Source organism: Arachis ipaensis, chromosome B5 (genome assembly GCF_059453495.1).
Source record: "Arachis ipaensis isolate K30076 ecotype BB chromosome B5, ASM5945349v1, whole genome shotgun sequence".
In the NCBI taxonomy this organism is placed as follows: domain Eukaryota; kingdom Viridiplantae; phylum Streptophyta; class Magnoliopsida; order Fabales; family Fabaceae; genus Arachis; species Arachis ipaensis.
In genome coordinates, this window is record NC_142440.1 from 23,841,824 (window position 1) to 23,864,596 (window position 22,773).

Here is a 22,773-nt window from a genome sequence, read left to right on the forward strand (position 1 = left end):
TTTTTATCTACTCTTTACCCACTTATTCATACTATTTGCATGGTTTTACATTTGCCTTCCTAATTATGTGCTTTGATTGAAAACATGCTTCTTTGATCTTATATTTGCTTATTATTAATCCTCTCTTATCACCATTAGATGCCTTGATATGTGTGTTAAGTGTTTTCAGATATTATAGGGCAGGAATGACTTGGAGGATGGAAAGGAAGCATGCAAAAGTGGAAGGAATACAAGAACATGAAGAAGTTGCTAAGCTGTCCAGCCTGACCTCTTCGCACTCAAACAGCTATAACTTTAGCTAAAGAGGTCCAAACGACGCGGTTCCAGTTGAGTTGGAAAGCTAACATCCGGGGCTTCGATTTGATATATAATATTCTATAGTTCCCCTGACACTAGGCGATGTGACCGCGTGATCCATGCGGCCGCGTCGCAGTGACAGAAATCAGCGCATTTGAATTCGCAACCAGCGAATTCTGGGCTGTTTCCGACCCAGTTTGCGGCCCAGAAAACACAGATTAGAGGCTATAAAGTGGGGGAATGCATCCATTCATAATTAGGGCTCTCATATTTACAATTTTAGGAGTAGATGTAGTTTTTAGAGAGAGAGGTTCTCTCCTCTCTCTTAGGATTAGGATTTAGGACTTCTCTTAGTTTTAGGAGTGACTCTCAATCCCAAGTTCTTTATTTTTATTTATTTTTCTAATTTAATTTATGAACTCTTCCATGTTACATTTGATATCTTTATTAGAGGTAATTGAGGTATTTCAGATTTATGATTGCTTTCTTTTATTTATATAAATAATTTAGATTTTTCCCTTTTGGCTTTGGTTGAGTCATTGGAGACTCTTGAGTTATCAAACTCATTGTTAATTGAAAATTGGAATTCTTCAAGAATTAATTCGAGTTCCACTAACTCTGACTTTTCCCAAGGAAATACTAGGACTTAAGGAATCAGAATTAATTCATCCACTTAACTTACCTTCATAGTTAGAGGTTAACAAAGTGGGAGAAAAATCCAATTTTCATTACAATTGATAAGGGTAAGTAGGATAGGACTTCCAGTTTTCATATCTTGCCAAGAGATTTTATTATTATTATTTTATTTTACTTGTTACTTAACTAACTTTTTACCTTGATCCAAAACCCCAATTTACAAACTCATAACCAATAATAAGAACATACCTCCCTGCAATTCCTTGAGAAGACGACCCGAGGTTTAAATACTCGGTTATCAATTTTAAAAGGGGTTTGTTACTTGTGACAACCAAAACATTTGTACGAAGGGATTTCTGTCGGTTTAGAGACTATATCTACAACGCGACTGTTTTTATGAAATTCTTTACTGGCAAAAATCCTAACGTCAGCGTGCGCGTGACTGACGCGTACGCGTGATTTGAAGATTTGCACAGCGACGCGTGCGCGTGACCGACGCGTCCGCGTGACTCACAAAAAAGACCATCGACGCGTACGCGTGACATGCGCCACGTGCAGAAAACGCAGAAAAACGCTGGGGGCGATTTCTGGGCTGTTTTGACCCAGTTTTCAGTCCAGAAAATACAGATTAGAAGCTACAGAATGGACTAAACAAGTGGTCCCCACCCATCAACTGAAGACTTGTTAATTAATTTAAATTTAAATTCAAATATTATTTTTAGAAAAAGATATGATTTTAGTTTTAGATAATAGATTTTAAATTATTAGGATTGGATATAAAAGGGATTCCAACAGGGGGTTCCAACACAATATTATTCCATTCCAACTTACAATCCTAGTTTTCTACTCTGAACCATGAGCAACTAAACCTCCACTGTTAAGGTTAGGAGCTCTATCTATTTGTATGGATTAATTTTATTGCTTTTTCTATTTTAATTCATGTATGGATTTATAATTTAAGAATTATTTTTGCTCTTTATCTTTTGAATTTGGGTGGAACGGAAGTATGACCCTCTTTCTATTTAAGTTCTTGTATAACTTGGAAAAGCTCTTTACTTGAACAACAGCTTGAAAATATATTCTCCTAAATTTTAATTATTTGGATTTAATGGGATACGTGACATATAATCCTTTTACTTTTTTGGGTAATTAGAGTTTTTGTGGCATATAAACTGAAATTTGATCATGCAGCTTCTAATTGGAATTAATTGACCAAGGAATTGGCAGTTAATGAATTTTAGAGGAGACTAGAAAGGTCTAAAGAATTAGGGTCTAGTCACATATAGTTTGCTATAAATTAAATCCTACATGATTAAAATAGTTAGTAAGAAAAGTTAATCCGGAAAAATAGATAACTCTGAAACCTTAACTGTTTTCTCCATATTTTCTTCCCAACTCATTTACTTGCCTTCCTTCAATATTCTTTATATTGTTTAATGTCATTTATATTGCCCAAACATTACTTTCTATTTGCCTGACTAAGTCTATCAATCAATTATTGTTGCTTGATCCATCAATCCTCGTCGGATCGACCCTCACTCACCTAAGGTATTACTTGGTACGACCCGGTGCACTTGCCGGTTAGTTTGTGGTTAGAAAATCCGCACCAAGAGAGCATACACCTGACTTTATCATTGATAGTGCGATTCATTCTCTCTGCAACTCCATTATGTTGAGGAGTTTTAGGAACCGTCTTTTCAAACTTAATCCTCTGTCCTTTACAATACTCTTCAAACGGACCCCTGTATTCACCACTATTATCTGCTCGAACATATTTCAATTTCCTTCATGTTTCTCTTTCAACACTTGCATGAAAGTGTTTGAAGATATCGAACACTTGGTCTTTAGATTTTAAAACAAAAGCCCACACTTTTTGAGAATAATCATCAATAAACGTAACAAAATATGATGCATCGCCTAGTGTCTTAGCATCTATAGTGCAAACATCAGTGTGAACTAAATCTGGAACATGTGATCTCCTATGAGCTCCAAAATTATAAATTGATACTCTAGCATGCTTTCAAACAAAAGAATGAGTATAAGTATTTAAAGTTGTACCTTTCACGAAAAAATGAGTGCTTCTTGGCTAAGACGTTTAGTCATTTCTCGCTCAAGTGACCAAGACGTATATGCCACAAATCAGAAGAGGAATCATCAGCTACATTCACCTCTTTTTCAGCAACAATGAGATCCCCTTTGGTAATCTTGCATTTTTCACTACCAAAGGAAGTGCAATACCCCTCTTGATCCAATGTCCTCACTAAAATAAGATTGAACCGCATATTTGGCTCATGCCTAACATTCTTCATCTGCAACTTGTATCCCATGTTGGTTTCAAGCCATATATCACCCATACCAATGATATCACACACTCCTTTATCTCCCAATTTGATCTTGTCAAAATTTTCAACAGTATAGGAAGTGAAAAATTCACGCCTCAGAATGACATGACATGAGGTACCAGAGTCCATAATTTAAGTGGAATCATCACAGACAAAATTCACATAATTTTTATAATATGTGATAAGAACATCTTCATAAACAATAGTAGTAGTTTCTTTATCACTATCTTTACCTTTGTCTTCATTTCTTTCCCTTGATTGTTCTCTTTTCAAGAACCTACAATATCTCTTGATATGCCCCAACTTGCTACAATAGTGATAAATAAACTCCTTTCTTGACTTGTACTTTTCTCTTGACTTGCTTCGACTCTCTGACTTGTCAGAACTGTAATGTTTTCTACTTTGACTTCTCCTTCGTGACTCTGAAACAAGTGCTTCTGTCCGGGAGGAGGCATTAATCAAACCTCGCTCTCTTCTTCTGCCTTCTTCATTCAACATGTTCTCTTTAACCATTGCTAACGTCAACTTTCCATTTGAGCTGAATTAGTTAGTGTCACAACCAAAACTTTCCAACTATCAAACAAAGAGTTCAACAACAACAAGACTTGCAACTCATCATTCAAAGTAATTTCATTATTTGTCAGTTGGTTCACTGTCTCCTGAAAAATGCTCAAGTGCTCCGACAATCGACATTGATTTACCTTCAATATACTTTATATTAACAAGTTTCCTAATAAAAAAATGCTTTGTTTTGCACATTCTTTCTCTCATATAACTCCTTCAATTTCTTTCGCATCTTCTCGGCATTCGTTTCGGTGTCAACACGTGGATACAGGCTAAGATCAAATCATTGCCTAATCAAAGCAACTGCCTTCCGATTCAGTTTCTTCCATTCAGTATCAGATTTGCTACCTTTGGATTTATCCCCCTCCACATGATCATACAAGTCCTTGCTATACAACATATATATCTTCCATGAGGGTCTTTCAGATCGAATAATTTTGAAAATTTAATTTGACCATATTTGGTCCATGAGTATTTTTCTCCATTTAATTAGGCACAGAAATAAACAACCAAGGCTCTATATACCACTTTGTTGAAAAAATTGAGGTTCAATAAGAACCTGTCTAACAGCAGAAGCACTAAAAAAATAATTTTTTTCACAAGCACAAAAATAAACAACCAAAGCTCTAGATACCATTTTGTTGGAAAAATTGAAGTTCAATAAGAACTTGTCTAACAGCGAAAGTACTAAAAAATAATTTTTTCACAACTTGTATGATTAAATAGACAATACCAAAGATACTCCAAGCAGCAAATATAATGGCAAAAATTAAATAATCAAATATCAGAATTTTTAGCGTAGAAAAACCCCCAAAAAAGGGATCAAAAAATCCACGAGACCTAATCTAGTAAAATCTTCCAATATTAAAATAATTGGTACATAAACAGTCTTTCTAATAGTACTAAGGCATCTCAACAATCAATAAAATACATTATCAAAACTGATAGAATCAACATAAATTCTCCACAAAAATAAATATCTCAAATCAGTAAAAAAAAAAAAAGACAATACAACTAACAAATTATATGCTAATGTTCATTTTTACACTAAAAATAACATACTAATTTCATAAAAAATAAAATAAATTTACCAATTTAATCCAATAAAAAATAACATGCCTTTTTCTCCCAATTTTTGTTCGACTCCCGTCAAAGCGCTCTGCCTTCTTTTGCTTTCTTTCAAAACTAAAAGAAACTTCTCTCTCTCCCCGTGGCTTTTGCCACTTCTTTCTTTATCTTTTTGAGGAGTGTTAGGGACTAGCAGATTTTGTGAGTTATAGTCATTACTTAACTATCAATAGTGTATTTAATGGTGTGAGATTTCATCTAATGATAAAGAATCACTCATTTTTTTTTGCTGGCTAAGTGCTGGCCAGATTTTAATGAATCTGCTGACCCGTAGACTTTTCCTATCTTTTTTATTTTAATTTGTTTTTAACTTGTGGGCCCACTTAGTTGGGACCCACGAACACAAATTTCCATTGTATTACCGCGTATTTGCATAGAAAATTTTCCACTCTGAAGTTGCTTCTTTCTAAACTCACTACCGCATAATCCAGCTCACATCTCACATGGCAACTTCACAATTCAATTCTCACTTCAAACGTTGTTGAGTTACCTTAATGGTCACTCTTCTTTCTTTGTTTTCTGATTCTTCTTTGGTTGAATAATGTTGTCACCATTTTAGCTCTTAGCATAGTTGCATACAAAATGAAGAGAACAGACTCTTTCATCTCCTCTCAATGCTTTGTTTACCTCATCATTGAAGCACTGTTACTATCAGAGAGTTCAATAGCAGAACCAAGGGCGAAAACGATCCAAATTACATGTGGCAATCAATTTGAGCACAACAACACCACCTTTGTTCCGAATTTCGTTACAGCCATGGACAATATCACTCAACAGATTAGCACTAACATCTTTGCAACAGCAGTTGCAGGCACAGGACCAGACACTAACTATGGCCTGTTTCAGTGCTATGGCGATCTTTCCTTACTCGATTGCGCATTGTGTAACGCTGAGGCACGCACGGTTCTTGCTGGATGCTTCCCTTATAACGGTGGTCGAATTTACCTTGATGGTTGCTTCATGAGGGTTCAGAACTATAGTTTCTTTAATCAGTATTCAGGAGCAGGAGACAAGGCTATATGTGGGAACACAACTAGGAAGAACTCGAGTTTTCAAGCAGCAGCAAAGCAAGCAATTTCAACAGCAGTTCAAGATGCACCAAACAACCTTGGCTATGCTAGAGTTAAGGTTTCTGTGTCAGGAACAATTAATGCGTCCGCTTATGTTCTGGCTGATTGTTGGAGGAATTTGGACCCAAGATCCTGCAAAGCATGTCTTGAGAACGCATCTTCTTCTATATTCGGATGCTTGCCTTGGTCGGAAGGGCGAGCACTTAACACCGGTTGCTTCATGAGGTACTCAGACACAGATTTTCTCAACAAGGAACAAGAAAATGGGAGTTCAAAAGGTAATTGAATTGTAGTTCCAATTAAGGATCCAGCTTCCAGATTGAAGAAAATTTGAATACTTTTTACTGTTGTATCTTGTGCAGTGAACGTAGCAGTGCTAGTTGTTCCAATAGTCAGTTCAGTGGTTGTTCTGGTGGTTGGAATTGTTATTGGGATTTATATCTGGAAACACAGATACATTCAAAACAAAAGAAGAGGTAAGTGACTTATTAGTACCTTACTGTACTTGCTTATGAGAATGATGACTTCTGCGAATATCCGAAACGTTATAGTGTTTGCATTTCTCCGTATATCATAGCCCTTGTCCTTTTAGTGATCCTCATGTTGCCCTGTTAACAAATTGAGGTACAATAATATATTAGGAGACAATTATGTTTAAGAATGCTTACTCATCTCGATCATTGTTCTGGCTTCAAGGTTCATATGATGTGAAAAAACTAGCAAAGTCCCTTCACTGCAGTGGCTTGAATTTCAAGTACTCTACACTGGAAAAGGCGACTGGATCCTTTGATGATGCTAACAAGTTAGGCCAAGGAGGATTCGGAACAGTTTATAAGGTAGTTCTCTCATTTGTGTACCTTATCCCAACGATTTTGACATATGAAAGGCACTCTTACAACTTGCTATTGCAGGGAGTTCTACCTGATGGAAGACAGATTGCCGTCAAGCGGTTATATTTCAACAACAGACATAGAGCTTTGGATTTCTACAATGAAGTTAACATAATTAGCCGAATCGAACACAAGAATCTAGTTAGACTGTTAGGCTGCAGCTGTTCAAGACCTGAAAGCTTGCTTGTATATGAATTTCTTCCCAACAGAAGTCTTGACTGCTTCATTTTTGGTAATTGACAAACTCATATAGTTGGTTTTCTCTTCTCAGATATAAAAAGAGAAAAAGAAACCATTTCATTGCCTGTAATCTAGATAGCAATTCTTGTTAAAGTTAAAGTTATTGGCTATGGCATCTTACCACAATGTGAACTAAACATAATACATCTAAATTCATACATTTATAGACAGAAATAAGGGAAGGGAACTGAAATGGGAGAAGAGATATGAAATTATTGTTGGGACAGCTGAAGGACTAGTTTACCTGCATGAGAACTCTGAAATCAGGATAATTCACAGAGATATAAAAGCCAGCAACATCCTATTGGATGCAAAGCTTCGTGCAAAAATTGCAGATTTTGGTTTGGCTAGATCCTTGCAAGAAGACAAGAGCCACATAAGTACAGCTATAGCAGGAACTTTGTAAGTATCAACGATAATAATACAATATCGTGGAACTAATTAAAAACCACACAGATTAGACTAAGAGCCAAGTTCCATTACAGAAAACTTGTGTCTATGATGTCTGAATTAGTATGCTCTTGTTTTCACATGGACCTGTAGGGGCTATATGGCTCCAGAGTACTTGGCTCATGGTCAGTTAACAGAAAAGGCCGATGTATATAGTTTTGGAGTGTTACTGTTAGAGACAGTTACCGGGAGACAGAACAACAGAGGCAAAACAACAGAATATTCAGACAACCTAGTTACAATTGTGAGAGTTGTCTTAATTTCATTTCAAATGTACATTATTAATACTTTTCTAACTGTTCTTACTTTTATCTTGTCATTTTGCAACATCAGGTATGGAAGCATTTCCAGATGGGGACTGCAGCACAATTATTTGATCCAAATCTTCAGTTGCATAACCACAACAGCAGCAATACTAAGAATGAGGTTTTAAGAGTGGTTCATATAGGTCTTCTATGCATCCAAGAGAACCCTACACTGAGACCAACTATGTCAAAGGCACTACATATGTTAACAAAGAAGGAGGAGCACCTTGCTGCTCCCTATAATCCACCCTTCCTAGATGAGAGTACCATGGAACTGCACGACATGAGTAGCGACCCATCTTCCCCTCTCAATGTACCAACATCAATTGCTACCATGTCGCATAGCTCGTTTTATCCGAGGTGACCATGAAGATGCAGAGAAACACACTCCATACAGCATGTCTATCTTCTTCACTTTTGAATGGCATGATCTGGCTTAGACCTGTGAATTTAAATGCATGCTTTGGATATGGGAACCTGTAAAGCCAAATTTCCAATGGGTGTTTTGGCAAGAAGACAGTATATACTGTATATACCTATGATTAACATGCATTATAGAAATTTGGATCAATCACATATGTAACAGCCCATAATTAATAATTACTTTACCAGCACTGAATATGTCAAATGAGACATTCATGCATTGAAGAATGCATGTATAGTGCATGATGTTTCCATATGAAAGCTACATTTATGTGTATAACAATTATCTACTATGTGTAAATATTAGAGTAAAGTGACCATTAGATTCTCGAAAATTTTGACCTAGAAATAATTAGTTCTTGAAGAAAAAAAGTATCAATTAGGTCCTTCAAGATAATAAACAGTGGATATATCTCCTTCCACCAATGGATAGTGCGAAACGAAACGGAATTGCCCATGTATTTCTTTAGCTTTTGAGTTTCTATATAATCATTATTAACTGCTCTATATTTATAACGAATCCTACTAAAATAGGTAAAATTTTACTCCAAAAATTATGTAAAAATTTCACTCCAAAAATTATTTACATAACAATCTTTCATAAATAAACACGTCATAATAATTAACAGTACATATAAATACCACGGTTAAGTTTTACGTGATAAATTGATAAAAGGATATAACGTATCCATTGTTTACTATTGTGAGGGACCAAATTGGTACTTTTTTTTTTCCTTTAGGAACTTATTTGTCACTTTACTCGTAAATTATTATATTACCATATGTAGAATATATAGCTATTATAAGGAGAAAATTTAGGCTAGATATCACCCTAAAATCCCTTGTAACTTAGTATAGAAAGTGTTCTGAGGCTTATTTAGAATTAACGGAGTTTGGAGTTTGGGCCTGAAGGTAAAGTCCAATAGTATACAATAGTTTATAATTTAAGGACCACTATTTGAGACAGGATATGAAGAATAAGAAAACTTGACTAGTGTGTTGCCTAGTAATGTTAACAATTGCAAATAAAATAAGTACAAGCCTCCATCAGCTATCATGAGGCATCAAAATAGAAGGCAAGAACTATAGTTACTTTTCTTAGAAGCAATTGTATACTATATGATTTTACAAGCTGAGCAGTTCAAAAGGAGGCGGTTGTTCTATTTCATATATTTCAGCTAACGCATAGCTACCAAGCACCCCATCAAGCCTCCACTGAGCTCATAATGTCGAGCACTAGAAAATCCAACTTCTAAAGCAAGTTTCTCCAATTCCTTCCCTGCACCAAGTGATGAATTCTTAAGTTAGGTAATCAACATGACAAAGCTCTATCACCAATGGACATAAGTATTTATCTTTTTATTCCCTTTTCTTTGCTTCCTAATACTAAACACGCTTCTGAATTACAAGAATCTCACTTGCTCAAAGTATGTAAACTATAGTCCTCTTACTCCAGAGCAGCAAAAAAAAAACACGTAAAAACGGAATTAAGTATGTTGATCCATGGCAAGTTTGGAGAAGATAGGTAAAAGGACACAACTTATTGTTGTTACTGCCCATATTAAATAATTTTCTGATAAACATAATTAAGCATATTGGATTATAACAATCATAGAGTTTCTTCTTATAGCCTGGAATTGAAGTCGAACCTGTTAAAAAAGCATATTGGACTAGAACAAAAACTGGATCAAAATGTTTGTTCTTATAAAAGAAACTGAAACCAAACCTGTTAAAAATCCTCTTATTGAAGTCTTAAGATATTTGTAGTCCTCTGAAAGGCCATAAGCAGATGCCACTGGAACAACAACATTGTCAATCATCCATTCCTATTAGACGAGGAAACATGGGAGTCAAACCTTTAGCCGGTGAAAGAAAATCATGAAGATTAAAGTGAGTGAATCAAATCTGCAGAAATAAATAGTGATCGATCGATATTCATGTACAAAAAAAGACCATATACTTTTATCTGCAATTATTCAATGACAAATATATGTGTTCCTAGGAAGTGGTGGTGAACAGAAGTAGACATTGCTCAACAGAATATGCTTCCTTTTCACTTTTACATCCTTAACTAAGCCAAATTGATATGAATGATAAGATTTCTACACAATGAAATAGAACCACCAGGCATAATATTACGTAACTCAGACAAAACGGCGAGAAAGAGACATACCGTAATCGTAGAAGTCAGCAACTCTTCACTTTTATTGAAGTCGAGGATAGCCACTCTAGAGCCTGCATAGCAAATGGAAATATTGGAGGTGTCAAAGTTGCATATAAACACCAATAATCATATTAATGTAATTAAGATAAGAAAAAGCTACCGGCTTTTAGGACTCTTAAAATTTCCTGCATAGCTTTAGGCCTATCAACTACGTTTCTAAGACCATAGCCCATTGTTATAGCATCAAACGAACCATTAGAAAACGGCAAATCTAGAGCATCACCTTCAATCCACCTATGGTAAGACAACAATGGCGATTATTTACTCTTTGTTCTTTTTTATCATCAATCACTCAACAATAAAAAACTCAAACACACAGGAACGCCCTCTTAAAAATTGTTAAAGATTCATTAGACAAATGTTATCTATTTATTTAAATTTATTTCAGATTGCACACTGCTAAAATTACCCATGCTCACTCAATATTTGAGAAGCAGTTCTTCGAGTGCTGTTTAGATGAGGCAATCAATAGTTGTTCCTTGGAGAAATCAAGACCAGTCACCTACAGCCCCAAAAGAAAACATTCAACACAACCATACTTTCTTTAAATAATAAACTAAATGCTTATTCCTATTAAAATACCTCCTACTTGATATTATTGGATCCAAATTCACATGCTCAAGACCCAACCATGCTAGGTGTACACAAAAAATCAGCCATCCATTTAAAATACACATTAAAAATAAGTTAAACAACACATGTATTTATACACAAATACATGGTAGCTGAGTTTTGGTATGCACATAGCATTTTTGCTCAAGACACGAGAAGATTCCTATTATCAAAATTTTACTAACATAACTAGAAAATCCAAAATAAAATGAAATGAAAAATGAAACCTTTCCGTCAGACCCCACTTTCTGGGACAAGAGAAAGGACAAATCGCCACTTCCGCAGCAAATATCCAACACATGGTCTCCCGCTTTAGCTCTGTACCAAACTCACACAAACATGAATTTCAGAAACAGAATCTTGTTATGTCTAACCTTCCCTTTTTCATCTGAGTATATATATTATATACTTGTTCAACCCAGGCTCACAATTTAACGAAATTTTAGGTGGATTTGGCACTTGTTCAAGCCACAAAAGCCAGGGCATTTCCGCATTCAATGGGAACTTATGGAGGCTCTTACATATAGCCTACCAAAGGTAGCCTCACAGCAATAAAGAGGACTCAAACCTTCAACCTTTTGGTACAAATTCCGATCCTTTAGGACTTGTGCTAACTCTCCTTACCACTGGGATGACAAACTAAACTTTCAAACCCCTAAAATTGTCAAAGCTGCAAAAAAGGTTTCTTTTTCAATTTTCTTCTAAAATGACCTTCACATGATGTGTTTGACTTAACCGAACAAAGCTACCCTTTATTAGAAGACTAAATTTTGAATAAAAGTATGCATTTTTTGCACCCTTTATTCCGAAAGTTTAGAGTGTAAAGCGCATATAAGCTGAGGTTCTTCAGTGCTAGAGTGTACCAATTTGGCAAAAACGACAACTTAACCTTCTAGAAGAAATCAATCATGAAAAAAAGAAACTTTGAAGTAAAAGAGCAATGAAAGGAAGAAAAAACGGGTACCCAGCCCAGGAAACAGTCATGCGCTTCCAAATTCGATGCTGACCCAAGCTCAGCAAATCATTCAGCTGCAGAAAGAAAGAAAGTAAGTTGGTTAGTTAGTTAACTAGTTATGAAAGAGGTTGTAGTGGTTGAAAAGAGGGGGGCGCACGTTATCATAGACAGGAGCAATGCGGTTAAAGAGCGCCTGGCGATCGTTGGAACAACGAAGCGGTGCCGGTCGGAAGTTTGAACTGGAAAAAGAAGACGAAGAAGAAGAAAAAGAAGGAATGAGCGTTCGGAAAGGGAGTAGCAGCATTGTTGCCATATCTCTCTCTTTCCCTTCCACATCACCTTATTGTTTTTTTTTTTTCATTTTATATTAGTCTCAAGTCTTTTCTTGGTAGACTTTATATTCTAAAGTACCCAACTTTTATTTATTTCATTTAGTACATGCCTAACTACAATAAATATATGTTGGTTACACATGCCTAACTTTTGTTTAATGCATGGTGAACTCGGACAAAATTTATATTTTAAATTAATGTGAGGGCAAATCACAATAATAAACTAAGGGGAGCAAAATTTTACACGAATCAACCAAAACGAAAGCTGCTTCATTAAATCCACCAATGCACGTAGTTTGAACCAGCTAAATTCGAACTTAATTTCTACATAATTCGAACTAGCTGGGTTCGAATTATACACAAACACACCCACACACTAATTCAAACCAACTGGGTTCGAATTATACACAATAATTCTTACACCCACGCACGCGTTTCCAAGTAATTCGAATTTGACTGATTCGAATTATTCATGGTATAATTCGAATTATGCTATTAAAAAAATTAATAATTTAAAAATTAAAAAAGTGTATATTTTATTTCATGCATTAAAAAAAAGCTAACAAAATATTTAATTACGAGACTTCTTTAAAATATTTGTGATCCATCAATTCGAATTCCATACAATACTTTTTCAGTTTTTTGTCCATTTTTAATAGCTCATGAATATTTTTTAATAAATTTTTTTAATAAATTTATTTAAATTATATTACAAAAAATATTTTATCCTATGCAAAACAATTTAAAAAAATGGCTACAAAACTGTTAGGAGTACTATAAAAATTTGTAATGTTCTAATAACTTAGGTAAATACATGCATGTACTCAAATTTTAAATAAAATACTCTGCATAGTCAATAATAATTTAGAAATGAAAGAAAATATTTTATTCCATATAAAACAATTAAAAAATATATTTTATTCTAATACAAAATAATTTTAAAAAAATGGCTTAAAATATGTTATGAGTACTATAAAAGTTTGTAATATTCTAGTGATTTAGGTAAATACATGATAAAAATATTTTTTAATAAATTTTTTTAATAAATTATTAATTTTTTAACAGCATAATTCGAATTATACCATGAATAATTCGAATCAGTCAAATTCGAATTATTTGGAAACGCGTGCGTGGGTGTAGGAATTACTGTGTAATTCGAACCCAACTGGTTCGAACTAGTGTGTACGTGTGTTTGTGTATAATTCGAACCCAGCTGATTCGAATTATGTAGAAATGGAGTTCGAATTTAGCTGGTTCAAACTACATATAAACGTGCATTAGTGAATTCACGAAGCAGTTTTCGTTTTAACTTATTCGTGTAAAATTTTGCTCCCCTTAGCTTATTATTGTGATTTGCCCTTAATGTTATATTGATGCATTATACAAATATGATTTAAAAGGGTACTGACCAAACCAATTTGTTTGGATGAAAAAAAAAGTATTTTAGTGTTGGTTTATATTAATTTTTTCAGTGAAAAAAATATTTTTTTAAAATTTATTTGAATACATTTTTTAAAAATATTTTTATTAAAAAAATAAATTATTTATTTTTTCTGAAAGCTAATAATATCTTATTTTTAAAAAATTCAGAAATAAAAGACGTTTTTAATATTTGATTTTTTTTAAATATCTATTTAAATATGAAATAATTTTTGTCTATTAAAAAAATATTTTTAAAAAAATAAAAAAATAAATATATATTTTTTAAACTAATTCAAACTTACCTTTGTTAGGCCAAAAGATTAGCAAACTCACGAAGGAGGAACAATAACTATTGTTCTTCTCTAGTTGCTTGTGCCATAGCCTGATACTCTGCCTCGGAGGAAGAGCAAGCCACTGTGATCTGTTTCTTACTCTTCTAAGATACGAAGAAAGATCCAAGGAAGTAGTGATATCCGATGACTGAGCATCTAGTGTCCGCACACGTTGCCCAATCAGAATTAACAAAGCCAAAAAGCTTGAAATCATTCTTGGAGGGGAAGAATAACCCCTTCGTTGGTGCTTGTTTGAGATAACAAAGAATGAGCAATGTAGCCTTAAAATGTTCATCACTGGCGCAGTCGAGAAATTGGCTGAGTTTACCAACCACATACGCAATATCCGGACGTGTATTAGTCAAATAGAGGAGTCTCCTATAACACCCCACCACACAGAGTCTTATGCTTAAGTTATAAGATATAGGTAGCGAGGTATTACGACCTCTAGAAATAAAATTTAGTACGTATAGTATTGTGAAGAATGTTTATAACTATGAGCCTTTGAAGAAAAGGGATAAAACAAAACCGTTAAATAGAAAATCGCAACACTCCGATCGATAACGTAACGAACATATAAGGGATAACTAAAGCGAAACCAAAACAGGAGAGTGCCAAAGATACGAATATCAAGACTCAAGACCCAGTTTGCGAAGATAACCGGTCCCAGCATAAAAGTATACATATATAAGTATAAACATAGAGTAAGAAACCTAAGGAAAATTTCAAGGACAAGATAACAAAACCTGTTCTCCAAAACCACCTCTAAAAGGAGTCAAAATAGTATATATATACATTAGTTAGTGGAGATAAAAGTATCTAAGTGAAAACATAAAACCAAAGTAAAGTCCCGAGAATCAAGGATCTTCACTAATCCAGAAGTCTCCAGCATGCCTCAGCGAGAAGCCTCACGTCCTGCATCTGAAAACCACAAAATTCGCATGGGTGAGAACCGGAGGTTCTCAGTATGGTAACAGTACTCACATATCTAACATGTAATGTTCTGGGAAAGTCGAAAGCAATTCTAGAACTTCCACCAGATAATTCAAAGCTTATAAACAGACTAAACCATAAATAGCAACTGACTAAGGATCTTCAGTCTAACTAATACTTTCCTTTCCAATTCCTGCAGACCTCCCAACCACCAACAGTAATATAATATGGCAAACACAATTATATCAGACAAGGAGATATATAGATAGGAAGCAGGTATGCTATTTAGACAATTAGTAGGTAATATGCAGTCAATTAGGCAATTCCAAACAATTCACATAGTATGCATATGATGAATTCCTGTCCTAATGGCTGATGATATCATCTGTCGGTTATATAGCCAACCCGACAATTCCTGGTAGCTAACCATTGGACTGTCCCTTTGTCGTGCATCCCCAACTCGAGTTATACTCAATCATAAATCATAATTCATATCCAACACCCTCACTGGTGTATATTCATGGGGGCGAGCTCATCCGGAACTTTCACAGTTCCCGGCCACACTTACAACATAGGGTCAGTAGAGTATCGAGTCTCCACCTGGAGCACATGATGGCTAGCCATTGCTTTCTCCCAGGGAAACTCGTACCTCAGATAGTGAAAGTGCAACATTCACATTTCATTCAATAAGCATATATGCAATCATACTCAGCCTTAATTCAATAATAGCTCAGCCATAATACGGTAATAACTCAGCCATTCGGCTCATAATTCAATCGATAACCAGCCAATTCATTAACAATTACAGCCCTTCGGCTCATGGCATATCAAGCACTTCCACATTCATCCTCCGTATCTCATACAATGATCCTTAATCATCATTCATCATTAATTCTCCCCTTCCTTCATTCACAAGCTACCACATTTGCTAGCCCTTCTCATTGCTAGGCATATCATCAAGTTTTAAGACATAAAGGGGTGAGATCAGAGGCTTAGAAGTCTGAAATTTGGTTTTAAAAACTCAAAAATCCACTTTGGGATGAAAACAGGGTCACGCGTGCGCGTCGCCCACGCGCACGCGTGGAATGCCTCAAGACACAGCGACGAGTACGCATCCCCCCACGCGCACGCGTGGATGGGAGAAAAACCAAGTGATGCTTACGCATCAGCCACGCATACGCGTGGGTGCGTTTTGTGCCCCAGGCACAAAACCAGCACAACTCAGGCACAACTCTCTGGAATTTGGCTGGGCCAATTGAATTTGCTCATCAACGCGTATGCGTGGGCCACACGCACGCGTGGGTAGCAAAACTTTGAAAACGACGCGTGCGCGTCGGCCACGCATACGCATGGGAGTGCGTTCTGCCAAAAATTTTACTAAGTTAGAAAGTTGCATAATTCCCATTTTTAAACCCCAATCTTCCGACGGGCATAACTTCTTTGTTTCAAATCATTTTTCATCCGTTCTTTGAACGGCATAAACATCCTGAATCCAATTTCATTTCTAAATAAGTGTGGCCCAAAACGGGGATCCGGAGTCCAAGTTATACTCCGTCAAAGTATGCCCAAAAACTACATTTTCATACAAAACCACAAAGTGCTATTTTTAAAACAAACTAATTCCAACCATTTTCAAAATCAACCAAAACATACCAAAATCAACCACAAACCTCCTTAACTCATACATTGACATTTTTATTAAGACAAAACCCACCAATCTATCATTTTAACCAATCTCAATCAAGTAACTCAACTTCAAACACAATATCATAATACACATAATTTCTCATCCCAATTCCCAACAATACCATTTCCAATCAACCATCAATACATACAACCAATATCACCCTCACCATCAATATGGCTTCACCCACAATTCAACCTCAATCAATCATTAAGCATATATTAAAACATGCATATCTCTCATGCATCACCCCATCACATCATCAATATTCATAATCAAATATATGACCACACAATTTATTTCAACCATTCAAATCCTATCTTAGGGCCTCTAGCCTAAGTTTTCACACCACATTACATTTTAGATACAGGAAACTAAGACCATACCTTAGCCGATTTTTCTGCTCAACCTGGAGAACTTCCAAATCACTTTTTCACAAGCTCACCAAGCTTCAACACTTCCAAGAATAGTTTTTTATCACACCAAAGCCCTTTTCCAAGCTTTCCAAAATCTCAATTAAGCTCCAATATTCACATACACACTACCTAAGCCACAATTATCATATTCAAACATAACAACTCATTATCCAACATCATAAACCAACAAATTTCACTAGGGTTGAAAATCTTACCATACCCAAAGATCAAGGAAACAAGATTTTCTCTTATCTTTCAAGCTAGTTAGGTCCTATAACATCAAAGAGCCCAAAATCTCAATACTTTTCCCCAATAAATTCGAATTTAAGGCTGAGAAAAATGGACTAATTTCGTGACTTACATCAAGAATAAAGTAGTGGGTTTTGTAGAGCTCTTCGCAGTGAACGCGTGCCTGCAAACGGTGCGACAATCGGAGCTCTAGATCAAAAGTTATGGTGGTTTGAAGATCAAATGAGAGGTAGAACTTGGAGAGAGTGTTCTTCCCCTCCCATTCTCATTTTCAGCGTGTTTGATGCTTTAGTGAGGAGAGAGAGTGCTGTTTTTAGGGTTTTAAGTTTAGTTTGGTTGGGTCAAGGGTCAAATATGGGTCTGGTTGGCCCGTTTGGTCCAATCTTGGGCCGATTTCTACAAAATTAGTATCGAAATTCTCGTCTCAATCTCCTCTATCACATCAAGCCATAAAAATAACATTTTTGGCTTTCTAGAATAAATTCTCATTTATAAGCTAATTAGTCATTAATTAACCGGGTTTTACATCTCCCAAACAACCTTCTAAATTTTGTCAAATCTGGGAGCTTAGAGCCACTATCCTTAGCTAGTTTTCCATTGTAAGGCATAGGCACACTTGCTGGTTTTGCTTCCACCATCCCAAACTCATCAAGGAGATCCAAGGTATACTTTCTTTGGTGTAAAGCAATACCCTGAGAACTGTATGCTACCTCCATTTCAAGGAAGAACTTCAGTCTTCCCAAATCCTTGATGTTGAATTCAGCATCCAAGGCTTCCTTAATAGCATTAATTTCAACTGTATTATATCTGGATAACACTAAATCATCCACATGCACAAGGATCACTGCTAGTCCACTGGATTATGACTAGATTTAAGGAAAACGTGCTGCTTAAGAAAACCACACAGCCGCAGATTCCATTGGCGACTCACCTGCTTTAACCCATATAACAATCGATCAAGTCGACAAACAGATCCGGCCGAAACATTAAGTCCTTATGGAGTTGCCATGTAAACTTCCTCATGTAATTCACCATGTAAGAATGCCGTATTAACATCCAATTGGTGCAATGGTCAACCGTGGACTAAACGTATCAAAATAGTCATAACCAGCCCGTTGGTTGTACCCACGAGCCACAAGTCATTCTTTGTGTCTCTCGGTCTCTCCACACTACCATCTAGGTTGAATCTGAGTTTAAATACCTATTTACAACCGATAGCACGCTTTCCCAAAGGCAAAGAAGTAACGGTCCAGGTCTTGTTCCTTTCAAGAGCGAGCAACTCCACACTAATAGCGTTTTTCCAACATTCATGAGCCACAGCCTGCTTATATGTTTTTGGCTCCTCGGTTGTGGTCAGAGCAAGGGAAAAAGCTCTAAAAGTTGGGGACAGCTTCCCATAATGCACCATTTGCGACAGGCCATACTTCCGTGAATCAGATTGTAAGCTAGAGCAATTTATCCTAGCTAACATGCAATAGTAGTCACGCAAGTAGTGTGGTGGTCTGCTAACCCGAGTTGACTGGCATAGGAAAACTATAGAAGAAGATGTAGATGAACTATTTTGATGCATGGACTCAGACAATGAACTGTTTTGATGCAAGGATTCAGATGGATCCCCAACATGCTCATTAACAACTAAAGGATAGGATGAATGAGATGCAGATGCAGAATGGTAAGATACGACACTATCCAAAGAAGAATAATCACAAGTAAAAGGATCGAGTAGTACAACATCCGAACCATGGTTGGAACCAATAGATTTGGAGGTATCCATAGCAATATTAAAATTGGACAGCATGTACGGAAAGGAAGATTCATAAAATTCCACATCCCTTGACAAGTAAAGCTCCCTAGTTCCAAGATCAAATAGAAGAAAACCTTTTGTACCTGATTTAAAACCAAGAAAAATGCTCTTTCTTGCCCTCTTATCAAACTTCTTCCTACCGTGAGCTAATGTAGATGCATAGGCCAAACAACCGAATGTTCTAAGGTGACTAATATGAGTATTTTTTCCATATAAAGTAGAAAATGGTGTTTGATACTTTAAAATAGGAGATGGCAGTCGATTAATTATATGCACAGCTTGACCTATAGTGAAGTTCCAAAAATATTTAGGTAAACCAAATTGAAACATCAAGGCTCTTGCCATATTGAGTAGATGTTGATGCTTTCTCTCAATAATACCATTTTGTTGAGGAGTTTCAACACAAGAGGTTTGATGTAAAATGCCTTTTGTTTGGTAAAAAGTAGTGAGTTTAAATTCTGGACCATTATCCGAGCGAACAACTTTGATTTGAGTTTGAAATTGTGTTTTAACAAAGTTTACAAAATTCTGCATTAAAAAACCTGCTTCAGATTTCAACTTCATAAAGTAAATCCACACAAATCTTGTTTTGTCATCTATTATTATTAAAAAATACTTGAATCCTTGCATTGAACAACTGAATTAGGCCCAAATGTCTACATGTATCAAATCAAAACTACGTGCACTTCTTGACTCACTAAGAGGAAAAGGTAACCGCTTTTGTTTAGCCAAGTGGCAAGAATCACAAGGTCTATTATATTCAAGCCTATTAAATTTTACACAAGGATAAATCTTCCTAACACTTTTAAATGCACTATGTGGTAAGTGACCTAGTCTATTATGCCACAAACTAGTAATAGAAAATTGACGCTGTGATACCAAATCTGCTGTCCCGATATTCGAACTAAAAGCTATTTTTCTGTTGTTATTACTCTCCTTTGGCTGATGTATGATGCTGTCCGTAGATGTAGAAGGAACTAATGCTAATGATGCATGCAAATTAGCTGGTGTAGCTAACATGTACAACACTTTACATGCTCTAGCTGTGCCAATCTTCTTCAAGGAGGTCTGACTCTGTATTTCACCACCATTATCAGTAAAAACACATTTACAATGCAAGTCTTTTGTAAGCTGAGATATAGAGAGTAAGTTGAAATTGAAACTGGGTATGTACAACATATTAGTGAGATATAGTTTGTCTGAAAATACCACAGTTCTACGAATATTTGAGGTTGCTTAAGAGCCATTTGGCAATTTTACCAAAATCGGCCTAATATGCCTAAAAGTTGTAAAAAAATGCAGTGAGTGTGACACATGATCAGTTGCTCCTGTGTCAAGCACCCAAGAATTTGAGAAAAAAGTGTTTACCAATAATAGATGTGTAATATGTGAGCTCATGCATAATATTTTAGCAACTAAAGTTGTACCTCCCTGTCCAGCGTTAGAGTTGCAGGTTTCTCTCATGCTCTCTCCATGGCAAGCTTGTGTACATTCCTGTCGAAGAAAGGCAACTAGTGCATCTCTCAAACTCTGATTGGACAATAGTGGATCATCTTTCTCTTTGTCCTGCTTCAAACCACCGCCACTGTCATTATTTACCTTAGTAGCAATGTGATTAGCTGCTGTCAAATTGTTCACTTCCCTTGGCTACTTTTGCCTCTGGAGGTGTTGCGAAAATCCATGCTTGTGATAGCATGTATCCACCTAGTGTCCTGCCTTGTGAGTTGTGACAGTATGAGTAGCTCTTAGGTGAATTTCTTCCACTTCGTCCACCTCTTCCATCCCACATTCCTTGTCTTCTCCCTCTAGGGACGCTATTATCATTGCAATTGTGAGTGGAATTGGCAAGAGTGCGAAGCTCCTAATCTCAGTATCCATCCCATGGATTTGTCTCTCTTGTTGAGTAAGCAAAGGGAACATTTCATTCACAGCGAAAAACGGCTTCATCAGCATGATCTGTGATCGGACGTCACTAAATTGCTCATTCAGTCCACACAAAAATCGAACCGCATAGTTTCTTTTTCGGTAACTCCTAACTACTTTAAGTCCACATTCACAATTCACATCACAGCTAACACACACTGGAACTGGTTTGAAACTCTCAATGTCTTCCCAAACTACCTTCATTTTTGTGTAATATTCTGCAATATTCAAGTTCCCCTGCTTCATAGCATATAATTCTTGTAATTCCACAATTCGAAACAAGTCTCCATGGTAATATCGATGCTCCAAATCTTGCCATAGATCTGCCGCACTCTTATGCAAGCTACGCTCTGAGCTATGTCACTGCTTAGTGACAAATTAATCCATGACACTACGTACGTGTTACACTTATCCCACGCCACAAATTCAGGATGGTTCTTAATTGGTTTAGCAAGTGTGCCGTAAATAAATCCGATTTTATTCTTCGATCTCAAAGCTCTTTTCATAGATCTAGACCAGGAGTTGTAATTATAGGTATTCAACACGACTGACACTATAGAAACTCCAGGATTCTCACCTGGATGGAGGTAGTAAACGCTCGACGGATCTGCCAAAGCACTTGCACTTGAACTGGCTCCATTTGAGTTCAAATCTAGAAACTTAGAGTCAGAAAGCTTCGATAGCAATCTCGCTAAGCTTCGAAGCTCCGCTGTGGTTAGATCTAAGTTTTGATCGCGATTCCCTTCTATGTCTGAAACAGAGACGTCTGCCATTAAAGCAGAATTACAATTCTAATATGCAACTGTTCTTCACCTCTCGTCAGATTCTAGATCTTCTATGCTCACCGCACTATGTGAAAACTGTGCTCAAGATCAGAATTGAGAAAGGAATATGTGATGGGAGTATAGAGAGTACAGGTGAGAAAATGCAATTCTCATTTTACAGAAAATTAGAAGAAAAAGTAACTATACAATAATTCTAGCTATATCTATATATATCTCTCACTAATAGCTAATTAACTTAGTTAGCAATGCTAAAAGACTATCTAACTGATGCTGAGTCAGCTTATCACTTCTACAAATAACACAAGTAACTATTAGTTACAACTTGTCAAAATAAAATATGCCAAAATAATAAAATTAACTAATTTACATCTTCATCAGCCTCTTTTAAATTGGAACTAATCACTCCATTTGAAGAGGAATCAGACAACGGCTCTTTTTTTTTTTTTAAATTAAGAGAATTTCATACGTGAAAGATTTAATTGATCTAGAAACCAAGAATTGGAATGGGCCCTTACTGGAGTTTTAGGGCCGTATTTAGAGATGGAGAAAGGAATATATTTGCAGCTATGACAAAATAGATTCGCTGAAGCAATGGGCCTCACGATGACATTGATTCTAAACTTAGGTTTGCGCTTCAAGGAGCTTATTAGAGACTCGGACGCAATTGCTACTCAGAATTGAACTCTCATAATAGTAGCTAGGATGGGAAACAAATTACTCATAATTATATAATTATCTAAAATAATGGGCTATTTCT

The 22,773-nt window shown here is 36.0% G+C and overlaps 3 protein-coding genes across 3 annotated transcripts; 1 reads left to right on the forward strand and 2 right to left on the reverse strand.

Annotated features, from left to right (window-relative positions):
• Positions 1-5,375: 5,375 nt before the first annotated feature.
• On the forward strand, positions 5,376-8,646 carry LOC107643332 (cysteine-rich receptor-like protein kinase 2). The gene is made up of 7 exons (XM_016346940.3): positions 5,376-6,315; positions 6,400-6,513; positions 6,734-6,873; positions 6,949-7,159; positions 7,335-7,569; positions 7,711-7,861; positions 7,951-8,646. The coding sequence occupies exons 1-7, from the start codon at positions 5,550-5,552 to the stop codon at positions 8,284-8,286; spliced, it is 1,953 nt and encodes a 650-aa protein (XP_016202426.1). The 5' UTR covers positions 5,376-5,549; the 3' UTR covers positions 8,287-8,646.
• A 598-nt stretch (positions 8,647-9,244) lies between these two features.
• Positions 9,245-12,501, reverse strand: MENG (S-adenosyl-L-methionine-dependent methyltransferases superfamily protein). Its single transcript, XM_016346941.3, has 8 exons — positions 12,294-12,501; positions 12,146-12,210; positions 11,409-11,499; positions 10,989-11,071; positions 10,670-10,803; positions 10,519-10,580; positions 10,072-10,171; positions 9,245-9,624 (listed from the first exon to the last, which is right to left on the reverse strand). Exons 1-8 carry the CDS (start codon positions 12,447-12,449, stop codon positions 9,524-9,526), a joined length of 792 nt encoding a protein of 263 aa, XP_016202427.2. The 5' UTR covers positions 12,450-12,501; the 3' UTR covers positions 9,245-9,523.
• Positions 12,502-16,659: 4,158 nt separating this feature from the next.
• Positions 16,660-22,004, reverse strand: LOC148563611 (uncharacterized). Its single transcript, XM_088486876.1, has 10 exons — positions 21,809-22,004; positions 21,025-21,488; positions 20,736-20,907; positions 20,569-20,636; positions 20,241-20,382; positions 18,717-19,592; positions 18,436-18,438; positions 18,045-18,321; positions 16,809-16,873; positions 16,660-16,727 (listed from the first exon to the last, which is right to left on the reverse strand). The coding sequence occupies exons 1-10, from the start codon at positions 22,002-22,004 to the stop codon at positions 16,660-16,662; spliced, it is 2,331 nt and encodes a 776-aa protein (XP_088343002.1).
• Between the last annotated feature and the right edge of the window lie 769 nt (positions 22,005-22,773).